The 20,694-nt window shown below is 40.5% G+C and overlaps 1 protein-coding gene across 1 annotated transcript; it reads left to right on the forward strand.

The window, feature by feature from the left end:
• Positions 1-11,981: 11,981 nt before the first annotated feature.
• LOC146548281 (NLR family CARD domain-containing protein 3-like) lies at positions 11,982-19,747 on the forward strand. The gene is made up of 3 exons (XM_085266204.1): positions 11,982-12,255; positions 17,720-19,490; positions 19,570-19,747. The coding sequence occupies exons 1-3, from the start codon at positions 11,982-11,984 to the stop codon at positions 19,745-19,747; spliced, it is 2,223 nt and encodes a 740-aa protein (XP_085122330.1).
• The last annotated feature ends 947 nt before the right edge of the window (positions 19,748-20,694 follow it).

Here is a 20,694-nt window from a genome sequence, read left to right on the forward strand (position 1 = left end):
TTTTGACAGCTTTACAGAAAAACTTGCCAAAGCCAAATTTTTCCAAAGAGTGGAAAATAAATTGATGTTCAATTGTATCAAAAGCCTTATAAAAATCCAGGAAGAGAATGAAGCTATTGTCAGATACCAAATCAGAGTAATCAAGTAAATCCAAAACCAGTCTAATGTTATTAGAAATGTGTCTGTTTCTCATAAAGCCCGATTGTGTCTCATCAATAATTGTTTCCAAGACCTCTTTAATTCTGTTAGCAAGTATTAAAGCCATAACCTTATAGTCATTATTGAGCAGGGAGATGGGTCTCCAATTATCAATAAAGAGTAAGTCTTTGTTTGGTTTTGGAATAAGTGTTATGAGACCCTGAGTAAGAGAAGGAGGGAGGATGTTATTCTCTATACTTTCTGTAAAAACCTGCAGTAAAAATGGAGCCAGGAGATTAGAAAATGATTTATAAAACTCTGCAGTCAAACCATCTGTGCCGGGAGATTTATTGGCCTTAAGTGCAGAAATGGAATTACAAACTTCCTCCACAGTCAGAGGGCTGTCACAATAACTTCTATCTTCCACAACAATAGATTTTAGGTTTTTAATATTATTGAAAAATCCTGTTGAGACAGCCTCATTATATTTTGAGTTGTATAGTTTAGTATAGAATTCGGCACAGAAATGTGAAATTTCTCCAGGATTGTCAGAGACAATGCCATTAATATTTAGTTGATGAATAGAGTTTGTTTTTGATCTGTATTTTTCAAGTCTGAAAAAGTAAGCAGAATTTTGTTCGCCCTCCTCCAGCCACCTCTTCCTGGATCTTATGAAAGCACCCTCAGCCTTGAGTCGTTATAAACCGTCCAGTTTATTTTGAAGTTCTAGTAAACTTAATTTATCTTCCTCTGAGATTTCTTCTGGAGACTTCTGGTAATAAGAGGCAATTCTGCTTATTACTTCTTGTTCTTCAGCTTTCCTTAATTTAGCAATTTGACTCCCATATCTTCTCAAGAATTTGCATGCTTCAAATTTAAAAAGTTCCCAATTGGTACAAAAGGACTTCTCTCTGTTAGCTTTGTTCCAATAATAAACAATTAATTTATTAATCTGCATGTTAACCATTTTATCTTTTAGTAAAGAATTATTTAACTTCCAATAAGAGAATTTATGAGGTATATTATCCAGTGTAAACATTCGGACGTTAATGTAAATTGCTCTATGATCAGTGAGGGGAGTGGCAAGTATATTAACAGTAATATTATCTTTATCAATACAGTCAGAAACAAGCCAAAAGTCAATACGTGATTGCCTGGATCCTGTCTTATTGCTCCAAGCAAAGAGTCTATCATCTGGAAATTTTTCTCTCCAAATATCCACAAGATTAAATTTTCCCATGAAATTTTTTAAGTTTGCACTGTATGAAGACTGCTGCCCTGGAGGCCACCTATCAACCATATTGTCTAAAGCAATGTTAAAGTCTCCACCAATTAAGAGGACTGAATTTGGGTATTTGGAGAGCCAGCAATTAATTCTTTCTTCTAAGGAGTCAAGTAATTTATCATTTTCAGTTTTATTATTGTAACCATATATATTTACTGCAATGAAAGTACTGTTATTGTGTCTGATTAGTGAGCAGAGGTAGTGTCCTAAGGTGTCACAGTCAGAGTGTAACACATCTCCAGAAAAATAATTTTTAAGCGTGACAACTCCAGCAGAACGCTCAGAGCCATGGGACAACCAGACTTCATTACCCCATTGTGATTTCCAAAAATTTGTATCAGCAGGTGTGGAATGACTCTCTTGGAAAAAGCAAAAATCTGTTTTAAATTGTTTGGCAAATAAAAACAAAGCTTTGCGTTTACATGTTTGTCTTAAACCCCTGGTATTAAGAGAAACAAATGAAAAAGACAAAGTTATTAGAAAAAAGAAAGAGAAAAAGTAAGTTCTAAACTTCTACAACTAAGAATAGATCTATAGGATAAGGGGACCGGGTGCTGCACAATTTAGGTAGTAGAACAGTAAAAACCCTGAGTGACTAAGCTTATAAAAATACAGTATTTAACTATCTGCTTTGGTTTAAATATAGCTTTTTATAGATAAACACACTCTTCAACACAAAATAAAACTTTAACCTGAGGGTGAAAATATCAAGTTCACCATGTAAACAAGCTTACAGAAATGTCATTTCGGAGACTGAATAAGCGTCTCTATGAAGGAGGGAAAACTTCTGATCCACTGATGAATCCTCGGCCTCCCACGAAATAAGCCGGCTTACCCTCCTTACGGACTTTGTCTATCATCGGCCACAGTTTGTCACGACGTTCTCTGTCCTCCCTGGACAGATCTTCAGCGAACCTCAAATGATTGTCCTGCAGGTAGGAGGATGTTTTGGCTGCTTTCCATACAGCATCTCTGTAGATTCGGGAGGTGAACTGCACGATGATGCCTCTAGGTCTGGTGCTACCTTGTCGCTTGGCTCCGAGTCGGTGTACGGTGTCGATGACGTCAGGCAGCCTATGATTTTGTTCTGGCAGAACAGACTGGCATATCACAGTCACCTTTCCCCTTGCGTCTTCTTTCTCAGCCTCCCTGACTCCATGTAGTCTGAGATTCCACCTCCTGGAATATCTTTCCAACTCAGAGATTCTCTGTTGGCAGTTGTCCACTCGACCTTCCTCTTTAGTTACTTTTTTTTCCAAGTCGCAAACTTTCCCCTTCATATCTTTCATTTCCGCGCACACAAAATCAATCATCTTTTTGAGACCCTCAATCTGGAGCGTATTCTCTTTCACCATGTTCGAGTTCTCTCTCACCATGCTCTCAATGTTATCAGACCTGGTGTTTATTAGTGCCGACAGACGAGAAATTATCTCATTTACATCAACTGGGTCAGAGTTGCTGCGTTCGTACATCACCTTCTTCGGAGCTGGCGATTTGAGAGGTGTAACAGGGAGAGGTGGGAACTCATCCACTTCTTCTTCGGCTAACGTGAGTGCCACCGTAGTAGCTGCGTAGTTATGGAAGCTATCCATTAGCACGTTGCTGGGCGTAGCACTCTCCTCGTTAGCATTCTCAGGCGCTATCTTAGACTTGGAACTTTCCAGTCCCCTTTTCGCTCCTTTCTGATTCGGCATTCTGCTGCTTCTTGCCCTATGATTGCTGCATCTTCTCTTATTTAGTGAATTGTTAGTGTTAGCAGCATAAAGTTGAGGTTTTACCGTTGTTCACGAACTTTCTGTGCAGAACTCGGTAGAGAGCGTCTACTCACTCCGCCATTTGGCACACCCCCGATCGGGTAGTGACAGTGTCCAAATTCATCGGCTGCATCCTCCCGAGGACCCGGCCTTCGCGGCGTACGTGGGCTGGGTCCTCAGAAGGTTGGATATGCTGGAAGTAAACAGCTGGGGAAATTGGACGGTCTAGCCTTCTGATTAGCGTCACCGCTGTCTCGGTGGAGTTTAATAAACTCGGCCGTCTGCTCCTTGCTATCTGCAATATAACAGGACACTGGAGTAAATTCTCGACCGTCTCATACTTCTGTTTAATCAGTTTTCTGTTTGATGTTTATTCAGCTGTGTAAAAACCAAGGAGGAACCCACCCGGGGGATTAATAAAGTTTTATTTTATCTAATCTAATCTAATAACTTTAATCTCAGCCAAACCGATTTACTCACGAACAAACAAAACACTGAAAAAAGCCAAACAATAACATTTTTAGGTTGTCTAAGTAAGTTATGCAGGCCCGTGCAGAGGGGGGGGGGGGGCTGGAGGGGCTTGAGCACCCGCCCCTTTCCTGATGGGTGCCCAAAGTGCCCTTTTGTTGAGGCAACTTTTAAAAAACATTTTTTTTTATTTTATTTTTTTTAAGTGTGTGTGCGTGCGGAGTCCTGTCTGTGCCCCTCAACAATAATATTTAACTATTAATCACAGTTTTGCTAAATAAAAGGATCTGGCTTGCATCAGTCACATGATCACATTTAACCAATGATCGCCCTTGACGGCAGAACGCGCTGGTTACGAGCCGGGAACGAGCTCACAAAGAGCACGCGCATTTTTAGCGGTCCGGAGCTGTAGGAGAAACACAAGTTAACTCAGAGACACAGACTGATGCGACAAACCCAGTAAGTAGGTGTACAGCGTACACTGTAGTGTGTAGCACACTGGAGTATTGGCTTATTACGTACACGTTGGTAAGTTGTCTTGTGGCAATTTGACGAACTGAAACAAACGAGCGTGCTGTGTGTGCAACAGCGTGACAAACATTACCTGTCCTTTTATTAACTGCACATGTAGTGCTGGTCATAGCTGCTAGCTCACTGGGTAAGGCTGTCATGGGTCTGTAGCTCTGTCACCGTTTTAGTGAACATATTTAGTTTTAAAGTAAGTTACAGAGCATTTCCTGCCTTTCTGGGGGGATTATATTTCACTAAAAACGATCTAATATACATGTCCACATAATTATGCATTATTATAATATTTTAAAAAACACACGCTGTATTTTAAAGAACATACTTTAAGAAGCAGATTATATTAGATTTATATTTTAAATAAGACAAAATTTGGATTTTACAGCAGTAAAATGATTGTATCTCTGCAGTTTAAAAATGTAATAAGCTTTGCCCTGCACAGAGTGGATAGTGAAACAAATGGAATCATCATAAATACATTATTTCATATTTATTACTTCCCCCTCCTCATTGCTTTATTATTGTAGCTCTAGTAATAAATAATAATGTAAGGATTCTGGATCAGCACCATGATGCCCATAGTATATACAGTATTCTGAAGAAGGTCTAAAATGTCACTGTGTGTGCGTGCATGTGCTTGTTTTATGTATATGGATTTTTTTAAATTATTACTCATGATATAACATTGTCCAGACATGGCTGGTAAGGACATGAGGAGGAAACAGTAGGAGCTGTGTGAGGCTACTAAAGGCAGTGCTATAACATTTTTCTGTCATCATTTTATTATAGATTAAGTGCTGGAGTTGTTAGGTGTGGATAATTAGATTATAGTTTATTGCAATAGCAAGTTGTGCCTTGTTCTCAGATAGACAGCAAGTGGAGAGTGATATATGAAATGATGGGATGGAAGGAAGAAGAGAAGCAAAGAGTGATTCACAGGCAGAGCCTAATTTGTTTCTCACAGTTTTTTGTTGCCTTATGGTTCCAAGCGCTGTCACCAATCTTTGCATTTTGTTATTATCTCATGACACTTGTTTAATCAGCTACCATCTCTCCTATGGACTTTTTAATGTCTAGAGTCTCAGATCAACACAGCCCTGCCCTTCAGCACTATCCACAGCAACCCCTCAACAGCAACATTGTACCCATCAGGTAAAACATCGGCTACGTTTGCTTTGCCTTGTCGCCACCTCACAACAGTGATATAGTATGATGCGATCCCATATTAGATTGTTGATGAATGTGTGTTGTTGTTATTCAGCCTGGTTCAATGTGCCCCTTTTTAACTTTGAGCACCCGCCCCTTTAAACGTCTCTGCACGGCCCTGGACTTATATATCACGTTTAACCTGAGTAGCGAAAGTCCGCGGTGATCTGAAAACGATGTGCCGGGAGTTGTGCCGTTCTCGGTGGCTTCAGTGACCCTCGAGCTCCCGGCTGGCTATAGTGCTGGTGGGTAGCAGACGTCTCCGAAAACGTCGAAGCACTTTTGCAAATATGCGGTATCTTGATAAACCGAGCAGATATTTGATGTTTACACAGCTACTTTCTCGCCTGAAAATATGTTAAAAGTTTATTTTGTGACCCAGAAAGATTAGTATGAGTAATTTTAAAACTTAGTAGCGGCCGCCAAATTGAGGAACTGGATTTGGTGGTCATGAAAATGGCATTAAACAAGTCCCCAGGGACAGATGGACTCACTACTAATTTTTATCAATTCTTCTGGAAGGACCTAAGAACTTTATTGTTTGATGCATTAAAGGAATCGATAGAGAAAAAAAGAACTGATGCCAAGCATGAAACAAGCGCTGATAACCCTGATCCCTAAATCGGGTAAGGATAAAAGAATTTTAGACAATTTAAGACCCATCACCTTAAACACTGACTATAAGATCCTGTCTGGAGCTGTAGCTGAGAGGCTAAAGAAAGGCATCTCAAACATTATCAGTGAAACACAATCAGGTTTTGTGAAAGGAAGACTAATTCATAACAATATTGGGCTGGTTTTGGACCTCCTTGAGTACAGTGAAATAATCCAAGATGTCACGGTCCTGAGTCTGTGGACTCAGTGTTTTTCTGTTTGTATTAGTTATCTTTGATTTCATGATGTGTTTTGATTCTCTTGGGTTTGATTTTTGTCGCTAGTATTCCTAACTCCCTAGGTCCTTGGCATTTCTTGTGTTCTCCTTCTTAGGTCGTGGTTCTGTGTTACTTCTGTTAGTATACAGTCATCTCTGTCAGTGTGTCTCTTGTTCTGTCACTGTATCCCCTAGTTTAGTCCACGTCTGTTCAGTTTCCTGTTTTACTTTGAAAGTCTGTGTACTATGTCAATGTGTTGAGTTTTGCCGCCCCTTGTCTTGTCATGTCTGATGAGTCCCAGCTGTGTTCTCCTCCTGTTTCACATTCCCTAATCACCTCAGTATGTATTTAAGCCCTGTGTTTTTCCCTGCCAGTTGTTGCGTCCTCCACGTTTGTTGTGTGTGTATTCGTTGTCGTCTACCTTCATCGTCTCCAGTCTAGTTAGTTTAAGTTGTTGTTTATGTATCGCCAAGGGTGACTCACCAGCAAATAAAGCTGTCGTTTAAGTTAATGTTTTGTCTCCGAGTCCTGCACGTGGGGCCAGCCACTGACAGCCACACAACTCATCGTGACACAAGAGAAAGGATACATCCTGTTCTTAGATTTTTACAAAGCATTTGACTCAGTTGAACATACGTTCATATTCAAAACTCTGCAGTCTTTTGGTTTTGGACAGGAATTTATCAATGTTATAGAGATGCTATATAATGACATTAACAGCTCTGTTTTGCTAGAACATGGTACATGTTCAAGGTTTGAGGTTAATAGAGGGATAAGGCAGGGATGTAGCAGCTCACCACTTCTGTTCATCATGGTTGCTGAGCTGTTGTCTATTTTGATTAAAAACAGTCACATTGAGGGGTTAACTGTGATGGGTGAACAGATAATAATCAGTCAGCTCGCAGATGATACCACCCTGTTTTTAAAAAATGAGGACCAGATTCCTTTAGCCTTGCAGGTGATCAACCACTTCTCCAAAGCTTCTGGCCTACAGCTGAATATTAATGAATAAGAAATTCTAGCTCTGCATGAGTGTCCCCTGCAAGCAATAAATAATATACAGATAAAAAAAAGAGGTGAAGTATCTGGGCATTGTAATTTGCAAGGATAAGACATCAACAGAAAATAAGAATATCTGTGCCAATATAGAAAAGTGTAAGTCTATATTAAACAGGTGGCTGCAAAGGGACATAACTCTGTTTGGGAGAATCTTGCTAACCAAAATGGACAGTCTGTCCAGACTAATCTATCCAGCCTTTTCTCTGCCCATATCTCCAAAACTAATTAAATCTATAAATAATCTTAATTTTAGGTTCATATGGAGGAACAAATGTCATTATATAAAGAAAAATGATATGATTAAGAATTATGAAGAGGGTGGGGCTAATGCCATTGACTTTGATTTTATGAATGGTGTACTAAAACTGAAATGGTTAAGATCTTTCATTAGGAACAAAAATTCCTTTTGGAACATTATTCCCAGTGTGATTTTTTGGCAAAATGGGTGGAATAGACTTTTTGTTACGTTGTGACTTTGATTGCAGTTCGTTACCTGTTAAACTCTCAGCTTTCCATCAGCAGGTCCTTCTCTACTGGAAATTAATCTACAAACATAACTTTACTCCTCACAATACCCCTATATGGAACAACAGGTATATCCGTTTGTGTAGGAAATCTGTGTACATGGATGAATGGAGATCTAAAGGGATTTGGGCTGTAGCTCATTTTATGGATGATAATGGGGTCTTATTAAAACATGAGACGTTTTGTGAGAAATTTGATGTAAGATGTACTGCTAACAGATATAAATCCCTAGTGAAAGCCATCCCAGTCCCTTTGAGATCAATGATAAAAGAAGATATTGTGCAGTCTAAAATTTCTCCTGGACTGAGGCAGCTCTGCATAGCTGGAGCTGAATTTGGTGACAGCAGGTTTACAAACAAAGTGATCAGGAATATTTTGATCAACGACATTTGCCCTAATCCGGTTAAAAGAAATTATATCCTTAAAGAATTTGAGACCATGGAGGTTAAGGCGATAAGAAAAAAGTATATTTCACTTCCTCTTTCCCCTAAAGTAAAAGAGGTTCACTTTAAAATCATTAATGAGGTTTATCCAACCAATGAATTCTTAAGACGGAAATTTAACTTAGATGTGAACGCCTGCACATTTTGTGAAAATGATATTGAAAGTCTGGATCACTTGTTTTTCTACTGTGAATCAGTGCACTCCTTCTGGACTGACATGTGGAGCTGGCTACAGTCCAGGAGAATTCAGTTACCACATTTGACGGTGACAGTAATAAAATTTGGAATACTTGCTGAGAATGCAGATTTTGACCTGTTGATTAGGACGATTTTGTTAATGGGAAAATTTTTTCTTCACAAATGCAGATACTTTAAAGCTAAACCATTTATAAACAGTTGGCTGAATGACTTTAAACTCTGGGCTAAATCGCTGAAACTTGTGAATAACAAGAAAGCTCATAAACTTGTTGTTTTATTTAACGAGTTTAATCTATGTTATAAAAAAAAGAAACCTCCCTATTTTATAATCATGACTGCCATTTTTTGCTCATGGTATTTTTTGCCTTTGGTTCAAATCCTTCAAAATACATACAAAATCAGTATTGATACTGACGTAAATTAATAGAAATAGAGATGGACCGATACGTAATATCGCATCAGTCCATCTCCATTTCCCTTTCTGGATTAAGGAAGGTTGTAAAAGCAGCTCGATGTACAACCTGTTCTTTGGATCCTCTACCAGCCTGGGCTATAAAGGAACTGTGGTCAGCATTAGGACCCTACAACCTGTTTCTTTTAAATACTTCATTGAGTCTTTCCTGAATGTTTTAAATCAGCTGTGGTAGTACCAATCTTGAAAAAGCCTGGACTGGATGTTGACATGGTCGCAAATAGGGCAGGGTATCGTCACTGAATTCTAGAATCGATTTGATTCCGATTCACAAGGTCCTGAATCAATTCGATCCACGATTCGATTCAATTCGATTTGAATCTGGGAAATTTTGCCTCAGACAGTCAGAAATATTATAATTCAGATCAGTACATTTACATATTTTTGTATCTATAAAAAGGAAGCTGACACTCGCAAGACTTTATCAAAGGTGTGAGCATCACAGCAGAGGCCTTTGTGTCAAAGTAGCTGAAGATAAAACAGAAAAACATGAAGGTGGTTTTATAAAAATATTCTACAGTAGATCAAAAACGAAAGAAAACCATTAATCGACATATGAACATTACCTCTGAAGTTACAGCGGTTTTATGACAGACACAGCGTTTTGCAATTTGCATAATTTTAAAAAGTTTAAATTTGTTCAGAAGCCTGTTGAACGGCAGAAATTAGGTTTTCTTTTCGGAAGTAAGTAAAAGGAAAAAAACAGCGGCCGACAGCGCTGTAAACAACGGTAGACTTGTGCGTAACAAGCAAGCGAATAATGCAGAAAACAGATTTTTAGACAGGAAACTGTGTGTGAGAGAGAGAGAGAGAGAGAGAGAGCTGTGCATGACGTGTGATTTTATCCTGGTGGAAGCAAAACAGCAAAAGTCAGAGTGAGTTCATGACGATGTTTATGTGAAGCGTAGTTTGGATCTTCTTTTGCTGCTGGTTCAGTCAATATTGTTTGGAGAGAGATAAAACTAACAGCTTTAGAATCAGCGTAAAAAGGACGTAAACACAAAGCTCGGAGCCGCCGAAACATCAGAATCAGCGAGCTGTCGGCTTTCAGCCCCGACCGTGTCCGTGCCATCGGGTGAGAAAGGCGACATCTCACTGATTCTGATGTGTCGGCGGCTCCGAGCTTTGTGTTTACGTCTTTGTGCAGAATCCGTGTTCCTGCTCTCATTTACTGTTTCAGCTGTTTGGTGGTTGTTAAAGTTTTGTGAGGTTTAACCTGAGATTCTGCCGTTGGTGCAAAATGCAGCTGCTCGCATTTTAACAAGAACTGGGAAATTTGAGCACATTACCCTGTTCTGAGATCTCTTCACTGGCTACCTTGTCAGGTTCGAGCAGATTTTAAGGTCCTGCTGCTCACCTACAAGGCTTTAAACGGATTGGCACCTTCATACCTCTCCGACCTTTTACACCTTTATGTTCCATCTCGTGCTCTCCGATCTCAGGACTCTGGTCTTCTAAAAGTTCTTAGAGCCAGAAAAAAGACAATTGGAGAGCTTTTTCTTTTCATGCCCCGTTTCTGTGGAACAACCTCCTACAAGATATTCGGCAGGCTGCTCTGTGGAGGTTTTTAAAACCAAGTTGAAGACACATTTGTTCACCCGATCCTACATGTCTTAATTCTATGGCTTTTAGTTTTTACATTTTTATTGTTTTTAACTTGTATTGTGTCTTTTACCTGTATTGCTATGTATCGCTTTTATTTTATTTATCTCTTTAGTTGTACAGCACTTTGTTTGAAAGCGCTTTATAAATAAAGTTATTATTATTATTATTATTATTACAAGGTCCACGTTTACGGGAACATCTGCTACAGATATGGGAGAATATTTGATTTCTATTGTAGACAGAAGCCACGGGTGTGTTCAGTCAGACGTTTAGAATAAACTTTGGTCTATAAATGTGTTTCATGATTTATTTTTAACTCCAACTGCTTATTTGTACTATGCTTTCATTTCAGAGTGCAATGAGAAATAAAAAGGATATTTTCAATAAAACTGTCACGATCCTGGGTCTGTGACTCAGTGTTTTCTGTTTTGTATTGTTAATCTTTGATTTCATGATGTATCTTTGTTTATTCTTACGTTTTGGTTCTGTGTTTTGTTGTACCTCTAAGTTCAGTCTTTGTATTTCCTGCTTTGTTGTGAAGGTCCGTGTCTCATGTCAGTGTGTTTAGTTTGCGTTTCCTCTGTCTCGTCTTGTCAATCACTCCCAGCTGTGTCCTCCTTCTGTGTCTCATTCCCTCGTTATCCCTCTGTGTATTTAAGAGTTGTGTTTGCCTCTGTTAGTTGCTGGTTTGTCTGCGTATCTGTCAGGGTCCTGGGTCTCCTGAGCTAGTGGTTTCAGTTCTTTGTGATTTTTGTGTTATGTCAGTTTAGTTTGTGAGTTATTCTATGCTTCCTAGGTTTTGATTCCCTGCCCCCCTTGTTTCTCTGTGCACTCTGTTCTGTGTTTAGTCTTCTCTGTCCATTTGTTCCGCCCTGTGTTGTTGCCTTCTGTGTCTCCCTCTGTGTAACTGTCTATATAGTGATGTGTTGTGGTGCTTTGCTCCCACCCCTTGTGTTCCGTGTTTTCGTCTTCCCTTCGTGTACTTCTTCATATTCGTGTACTATTAGTTTTTAGGTTTTTGCTTAGTTTCCATGCTCACCTTCGCCATTTCTGTTTGTATCACCATGCGATGAATAAACTCACTTGCATCTGAGCTGCCTGCATAAAGGGTCCTTTGATAATTTACACACGGCTCGCAAACCGTGACAAAAACACTGGAAAAATTGGGCTGTTCTAAAACGTTTGACGGGTAGTGTATATATTTAGTTTATATATTTTCTTTATTTATAATAGTTTGTTTTATATTGTAGCAAAGTGTTACTTGGATACTTCTCTATGTGCTTCTTCATGTGCAATTTTGTTGCATTCTGAGCCTAAGAAATTTATTGTGATGAACTGCTGTTAGAATCAAGTTAAATTCTGATAAATCAGACAATTACCTCTCCAGCTGTTGTTACAGTCTTTGTTTATCGGATCCTTACAGGGTAAAAGATGACGACACCTAAAGAAATCCTTCTGGGGACTTTGAAGGATTTGGGACGTGATGACTTTGAAGAATTTAAGTGGCATCTGAAGAATGGGTCTGTAGAAGGTTTACCAGCAATCCCAGAGAGTGAACTGGAGAATGCAGAGAGGACGGACATAGTGGATCTGATGTTTGATACCTACTCTATCAACACTTTTGAAGTCACTAAAAATCTTTTGGGGAGGTTAAGCAGGAATGATCTGTTGGAGAATTTAAATAAAACCATCCCAGAACCCACAGGTAAGTCAGGGAATGACTAAACAAAAAATACATAAACAATAAAAACCTTAGTTAACATTACACAGGTGCCATTAAAATCTATATAAATAATAAATCCAAAACACTTGCCAACACTTTCAGGAGTGAGAGACTGCAGAAAGCCAACAGTTTGTGTTTTATGCATCTGCACAAATAACCTCCTGTGTACACACATGAATATCTGCTCTTTGGGTTGGTTTGATTAAAATGGGACCAGCAGCAGGTTTTCTGCCCATTTTACAGATTTATATTGTGAGATTGGTTTTAGAGCTGTTTTATCAACATAAATGAGGCGACAACAACAGTTTGGGACACGTCACAAATATGATCAAAGTGCTTTCTCTTAAATCTATTTACCAGTTGAAGGTAAAGTTAAAAAAATGGCTGCCATTTCTTTCTGCTGTTTGGAGACCCAAACAAAAAAATGCCCACACAGTAAATGCTTTTTATTATGGTTGATAAACAGGACACTAAGGTGATTGGTCAAAGGTTGGAGGAAAGCCACAGTTCTCCTTATTTGACTGAAATCCACCATTTCAGCTCATGTTTTTTCTTCTGCAGCTTTCTGGGAGATTCCACTTCAGCCTTCTGCTGGCAACGCTCCCGTTACCAAGCTTCCCTTAGGCAGCATCATTAGAAGACATAGCATACATTTACACTGCTATGCAGATGACACCCAGCTCCATCTGTCCATGAAGTCAGATAACACACACCGATTAGTTAAACTGCAGGAACGTCTTAAAGACATAAAGACCTGGATGGCCGCTAACTTTCTGCTTCTTAATTCAGATCAAACTGAGGTTATTGTACTCGGCCCTGAAAATCTTAGAAATATGGTATCTAAGCAGATTCTTACTCTGGATGGCATTACCTTGGCCTCCAGTAACGCTGTGAGGAACCTTGGAGTCATTTTTGACCAGGACATGTCCTTCAACGCACATATTAAACAAATATGCAAGACTGCTTTCTTCCATTTGTGCAACATCTCTAAAGTTAGAAATATCCTGTCTCAGAGTGACGCTGAAAAACTAGTTCTGTCATGGTCCTGGGTCGTTCAGCGTTTTGTTTCATTTTTGGTATCACCTTGTGTACTTTGTGTTAATTCTGATTTTGTATTAGTTCTTAGGTTGATCTCTACCTGTGTCTTTCCTCTGTGTTCTGTTCGTGTCCCCGAGTTTGTGTTGTAAAACAGTCTGTTTCCTGTTTTACTTTGAAGGTTTGTGTCTCGTCTTGTGAATTAGGATCAGCTGTGCTCCCCTCCTGTGTGTCATTCCCTCATTACCTTGTGTGTATTTATAGTACGTGTCTGCCTGTGTTCCTCGTTGTGTCGTCTGCATTACTGTGTTAATCAGTGTTACTACTCGTCTCTCTATCCAGCCTTCTTTGTGTCATCTCTGTGTATTCCCCGCTGTCCTTATGTTTTCAGGTTTGTCTGTCACAGTGGCTTGCAAAAGTATTCGGCCCCCTTGAACTTTTCCACATTTTGTCACATTACAGCCACAAACATGAATCAGTTTTATTTGAATTCCACGTGAAAGACCAACACAAAGTGGTGTACACGTGAGAAGTGGAATGAGAATCATACATGACTCCAAACATTTTTTACAAATAAATAACTGCAAAGTGGGGTGTGCGTAATTATTCAGCCCCCTTTGGTTTGAGTGCAGTCAGTTGCACATAGACGTTGCCTGATGAGTGCTAATGACTAAATAGAGTGCACCTGTGTGTAATCGAACAAGGCCGAACAAGGAGAGTGCTGATCCGAAATGCAGCCAAGAGGCCCATGGTGACTCTGGACGAGCTGCAGAGATCTACAGCTCAGGTTGGGGAATTATTAGTCGTGCACTGCACAAAGTTGGCCTTTATGGAAGAGTGGCAAGAAGAAAGCCATTGTTAACAGAAAACCATAAGAAGTCCCGTTTGCAGTTTGCCACAAGCCATGTGGGGGACACAGCAAACATGTGGAAGAAGGTGCTCAGGTCAGATGAGACCAAAATGGAACTTATTGTTCAAAATGTGTGGTGGAAAACTAACACTGCACATGACTCTGAACACACCATCCCCACTGTCAAATATGGTGGTGGCAGCATCATGCTCTGGGGGTGCTTCTCTTCAGCAGGGACAGGGAAGCTGGTCAGAGTTGATGGGAAGATGGATGGAGCCAAATACAGGGCAATCTTGGAAGAAAACCTCTTGGAGTCTGCAAAAGACTTGAGACTGGGGCGGAGGTTCCCCTTCCAGCAGGACAACGACCCTGAACATAAAGCCAGGGCAACAATGGAATGGTTTAAAACAAAACATGTCCATGTGTTAGAACGGCCCAGTCAAAGTCCAGATCTAAATCCAATCCAGAATCTGTGGCAAGATCTGAAAACTGCTGTTCACAAACACTGCCCATCTAATCTGCCTGAGCTGGAGCTGTTTTGCAAAGAAGAATGGGCAAAGATTTCAGTCTGTAGATGTGCAAAGCTGGTAGAGACAGACCCTAAAAGACTGGCAGCTGTAACTGCAGCAAAAGCTGGTTCTACAAAGTATTGACTCAGGGGCTGAATAATTACACACACCCCACTTTGCAGTTATTTATTTGTACAAAATGTTTGGAATGATGTAGGGCTGGGCGATATGACCCAAAATTTATATCTCGATATTTTTTAGCTGGATGGCGATATAAGATATATATCTCGATATATTTTTTTAAGCCATAAAGTAAGAACAAAAAGAGAGTTCTAAGTCAAAGCTGTGTCCCAGATGTCACACAGGCACTTTTATTAACATACAGCACAGATGTACATGAAAAATTACTCAAAATTAAATTATGAGCATTCATTAAATAATAATGCTCCATAAATAAAAGAAAACAAGGTTGTTTTTGTGCTAAACAAAGAGCTCACAATTGTGCAGTCAAAATGTAAACTAAAAGACGCTGAGCGTAATAACAAAGACAGACAGATTTCACAGCTGCTCTGTTCCCAAGTTTTACTGTGTGACTGATAGCCTGGAGTTTGAAATCCGCTTCATAACCACGTCTCTTACAGGTGCCATTTATGGTCCTTACACACACACAATACGGTAATATTACGTTGATGCACAGTACATATCACTCCGCGAAGCTCTTCGGTAGCCGTAATGCGCCGACAATCTATCAAGCGGTGCAGCTCCTTAGCTTACCAAAGTCGTACTCAAACATTTTTGACAGATTGCTGAACGCCGTGTACCACATAAAATCGGTTCGCGGCCATCAAGCACAACCAGAATTCATACATAAGGCGCGCTATCAACTTTTGAGAGAATGAAAGGATTTTAGGGTTAGCGCTGTTAGCTCGTTAGCGCGGTTAGCTCGTTAGCATGTTTAGCTCGTTAGCACGTTGACGCCGTCCAGCCCCACGCATGGGGAGATGCGCAGTAACTCGTTAACGGAGATTTGCCGTGTCCGTCTTGTCGCTGCCTGCACGTGAAGCGATGGGGTAGGAGGGGGAGTTGTCTTCAGTGAAGGCGAGGCGGAGTAACGTTGTGTAGAGACAAAAGTGGACGAAAGAGAGGCAAACTTGCGGCTCCACAACTATAATTATAACGTAACATAGACTATATCGATATAAAGGATATTGTCACATCTTATATCTCGTATAAAAATATATCGATATGTTTTAAAAACTCGATATATCGCCCAGCTCTAGAATGATGTATGATTTTCGTTCCACTTCTCACGTGTGCACCACTTTGTGTTGGTCTTTCACCTGGAATTCCACTAACATTGATTCATGTTTGTGGCTGTAATGTGACAAAATGTGGAAAAGTTCAAGGGGGCCGAATACTTTTGCAAGCCACTGTAGTTTTTCCAGTTTAGGTTTATGTTTAGTTCTGCCCTCACCTTGGTTTGTTCACTGTAAATAAAACCTCACTCGCATCTCCACCACTGTCTGCAACTTGGGTCCTCATTTAACTCCACCGCACGACTGCTGCCCCAGCCGTGACAAGTTTATGCATTTATTACGTCAAGGCTGGATGACTGTAATTCATTATTATCAGCAAGTCCTAAAAACTCGCTGAAAAGGCTTCAGTTAATCCAAAATGCTGCAGCAAGAGTCCTGACAGGGACTAGAAAGAGAGAGCAGATTTCTCCTGTATCGACTTCCTGTTAAATCCAGAATTGAATTCAAAATCCTGCTCCTCACATACAAGGTCTTAAATAATCAGGCCCCATCTTATCTTAATGACCTTGTAGTACCATATCCCCCTATTAGAGCACTTCGCTCTCGCTCTGCAGGCCTACTTGTTGTTCACAGAGTATTTAAAAGTAGAATGGGAGGCAGAGCCTTCAGTTTTCAGGACCCAAAAAGATAGTTGGGGTTTTTTCTGTTGTATTATTGTAGGTTCTTTATCTTACAATATAAAGCACATTGGGGTGACTGTTGTTGTTATTTGGAGGAATTAATAAAAAAAACTTTTATACTTGAAATTCTTTCATTTATTCTACATATTTATTCATCACTGGCTCCATAGTGTTGTTTATGTAATATGTGAAATGTTGCTAGTATTGATTTGGTGCTGTATAAATAAACACAATTAAATCAAATGTGTCTCTATAAAACCTGCCCTCAGTTATAACCCAAGTGTCAGGGCTCAATGGCTCATGAAAAGGAATGGAGTCAAGCACAGAACCAAAAAACGGAGGCTGAGTGACTTTTAACAGAAATGTATTTTACTAGATTTCTTGACGGAGAAAGCTGAATCACGGCTAAATTCAACAGCAAGCGAGGTATTATGAGAAGTGCAGAGCTGAGGCCAGAACATAAGCTGAGGCAGGTCAAAGGAACAACAGGGGCAGAATCGGGCGAATAGAAACTATCCAGGATCACTGGAACAAAGGAGATAATAATCAGAGTGGTCCACAGTGTAGTGAATGAGTCCAAGATTTAAAAACTAAGAGGTGTTACGTGGCTGCAGGTGGAGATCAGCTGGAGGAGGAGATGAATTAAATCTGGGTACAGAGTGAGATGTGGGTGCACAGGGAAGCAGGCAGCTGAGGATGGCAGTTTGCAAGAGTGAGTTTTCCCAGCAGTGGCAGGCCAGAATCCTGAGGCGTGACTTATGGCGAGAGTTGGAAGATGTATCCAGGTGCCGACTAGGGAACAGGAAAAGAGGGTTACGCGAAACAAGCTGAGGAGCACAAGACAAAATGTGAGGCAGAGAACTGACTGTGCTAAGCACACAATCTGGAGAAGGTTCATTGTGAGTGCTGCTCATAGATACTGCCGGAGTAATTGGCAACAGGTGAGGAGCAGGGAGGAGTGAGGAGGGCTCCACCCAGGCGAGGAGAGCTGATGCTGTGGAAAGTTACTCAGACTCACCCGGATCATGACACCAAGAGTCCAGTGAACTGAACACATAACCACAGTAACCAGAATGCAGTTTTCTCATTTGTGTCATTTGCTGTTTATTCATGCAGAGATTCTCACTGAGTGTCAGCTCAAACTCAAGTCAGACCTGAAGCAGAAGTTCCAGTGTGTGCTCGAGGGGATTTCTACAACAGAAAACCCGACCCTCCTGAGTCAGATCTACACAGAGCTCTATATCACAGGGGGAGGGACTGCAGAGGTCAATGATGAACATGAGGTCAGACAGATTGAAACAGCATCCAGGAAACCAGACAGACCAGAAACAACCATCAGACAAGAAGACATCTTTAAACTCCCACCTGGAAGAGATAAACCAATCAGAACAGTGCTGACAATGGGAGTGGCTGGCATTGGGAAAACAGTCCTAACACAGAAGTTCACTCTGGACTGGGCTGAAGACAAAGCCAACCAGGACATCCAGTTCATGTTTCCATTCACTTTCAGAAAGCTGAATCTGCTGAAAGAGGAAAAGTTCAGCTTGGTGGAACTTGTTCATCACTTCTTTACTGAAACCAAAGAAGCAGGAATCTACATCTTTGAAGACTTCCAGGTTGTGTTCATCTTTGATGGTCTGGATGAGTGTCGACCTCCTCTGGACTTCCACAAAACTGCAATCCTGACTGACCCTAGAAAGTCCACCTCAGTGGATGTGCTGCTGATAAACCTCATTAGGGGGGAACTGCTTCCCTCTGCTCGCCTCTGGATAACCACACGACCCGCAGCAGCCAGTAAGATCCTTCGTGACATTGTTGACATGGTGACAGAAGTCAGAGGGTTCACTGACCCACAGAAGGAGGAGTACTTCAGGAAGAGATTCAGAAATGAGGAGCAGGCCAGCAGCATCATCTCCCACATCAAGACATCACGAAGCCTCCACATCATGTGCCACATCCCAGTCTTCTGCTGGATCACTGCTACAGTTCTGGAGTTTGTCATGAAGAACAAAGAGAGCAAAGATCTGCCTAAGACTCTCACAGAGCTCTACCTACGCCTTGTGCTATTTCACCTACAAACGAAGGACATCAAGTATGATGGAGGAGCTGAGACAGAGTCGTGCAGGAAGATCATTGAGTCTCTGGGAAAACTGGCCTTTGATCAGCTGCAGAAAGGAAACCTGATCTTCTATAAATCAGACCTGACAGAGTGTGGCATCGATATCAGAGCAGCCTCAGTGTACTCAGGAGTGTTCACACAGATCTTTAAAGCTGATGAGTGCCACATGTTCAACAACGTTGTTTACTGTTTCGTCCATCTGAGCATTCAGGAGTTCTTTGCTGCTCTTCATGTCTATCTGACCTTCATCAACTCTGGAGTCAACCTGCTTAAGAAACAATCTCCTCTCTTTAAAATCTTCCAGAAAACACTTACTGTAAAAGACTTCTACCAGAGTGCTGTGGACAAAGCCTTAGAGAGTCCAAATGGACACCTGGACTTGTTCCTCCGCTTCCTCCTGGGTCTTTCACTGCAGACCAATCAGGATTTCCTATGCATGCTGACACAGACAGGATGTAGCTCACAGACCAATCAGGAAACAGTTCACTACATCAAGAAGAAGCTCAGTGGGAAACTGTCTGCAGAGAAAAGCATCAACCTGTTCCACTGTCTGAATGAACTGGATGATCGTTCTCTAGTGGAGGAGATCCAACAGTCCCTGAGATCAGGACGTCTCTCCACAGATCAACTGTCTCCTGCTCAGTGGTCGGCTCTGGTCTACATCTTACTGTCATCAGATCTGGATGAGTTCGACCTGGAGAAATACTCCCGTTCAGAGAAGGCATTTTTGAAGCTGCTGCCAGTGGTCAAAGCATCCAAGAAAGTGCTGTAAGTGAATCTATGAACAAATATGTTTAATAATGCTAGATGAATAAAAGAATATGTCTCCATTGTTATTCTTCCTCAGGCTGAGTCGTTGTGCACTCTCAAAAAGAAGCTTTGAAGCTTTGTCTGAAATTCTCAGCTCCCCATCCAATCATCTGAGAGAGCTAGAGCTGAGCTCGAACAAACTGCAGGATTCAGGATTGGATTTGCTGTGTGTTGGACTAAAGAGTCCTGACTGTAAACTTGAAACTCTCAGGTAAGGATACAGACTTTTTGACACTTTTTGACTCTTAAATCTGTAAGTTTATCTTGATGCGGACGTTCAAAGTCAGCACAATTTTCCTTTTAAGTTCCTGAGTTTATATTTTTGACTGTCAGGTTGTCTGGACAGATGTTTTTATTTTATTTTATTTTTTTACTTGTCCCTAAAGTCAGAACTAAACCCACATGTAGATGACTTTCAAATTCAAATTCAAATTCAAATTCAAATTCAAATTTTATTTGTCACGTACACAGTCATACACAGTACGATATGTAGTGAAATGCTTGGACAACTGCTCGTGACCTAAAGAAAACAAAAAAGGAAAAGGCTATGAATAAGATAGGAAATAAATATGAAAAATTAAAAAGGGTAAATTTAACTAGGAAGGAATAAAATATAAATTAAGGTTAAAAATGAAATAACTGTACAACACAAATTAGAATGAAGGGTAAATTTAACTGGGAAAGAATAAGATAAAATACATAAATTAAAGTTGAAAATAAAATAACTGTACAACAAAATACACAATATAGAACTATATAAGAATGTATGAAGAAATATAAATAAATATATACACAATAACAGCAGCGTTACAAGTATTAGCTTGAAATGAAGAATATAATGTCCAGTGTTGTGCAATCCACATTATGTCTTGTGCAGTGCAAATATGCTTAAAGTGATTTAAGTGATGAAGTGAAAACAATGTCCAGAATGTCCAGTGTGTGTGTAAGAACTGTATGTGTGGGTCAGTACTGTGTGGTGGTGTGATTGAGAGACCGTATCGCCTGCAGGAAGAAGCTCCTCCTCAGTCTCTCTGTGTTGGTCTTCAGGGAGCGGAATCGCTTTCCTGACCTCAACAGAGAGAACAGTCTGTTGTTGGGATGGCTGAGGTCCTTCACGATCTTCCTGGCCTTGGTCCAGCACCGCCTGCTGTAGATTGAGTGC

Source organism: Mchenga conophoros, linkage group LG23 (assembly GCF_057382185.1).
Source record: "Mchenga conophoros isolate Kocher_MC1m ecotype Shallow Benthic linkage group LG23, M_conophoros_male_GT1.1, whole genome shotgun sequence".
Classification (NCBI taxonomy): Eukaryota; Metazoa; Chordata; class Actinopteri; order Cichliformes; family Cichlidae; genus Mchenga; species Mchenga conophoros.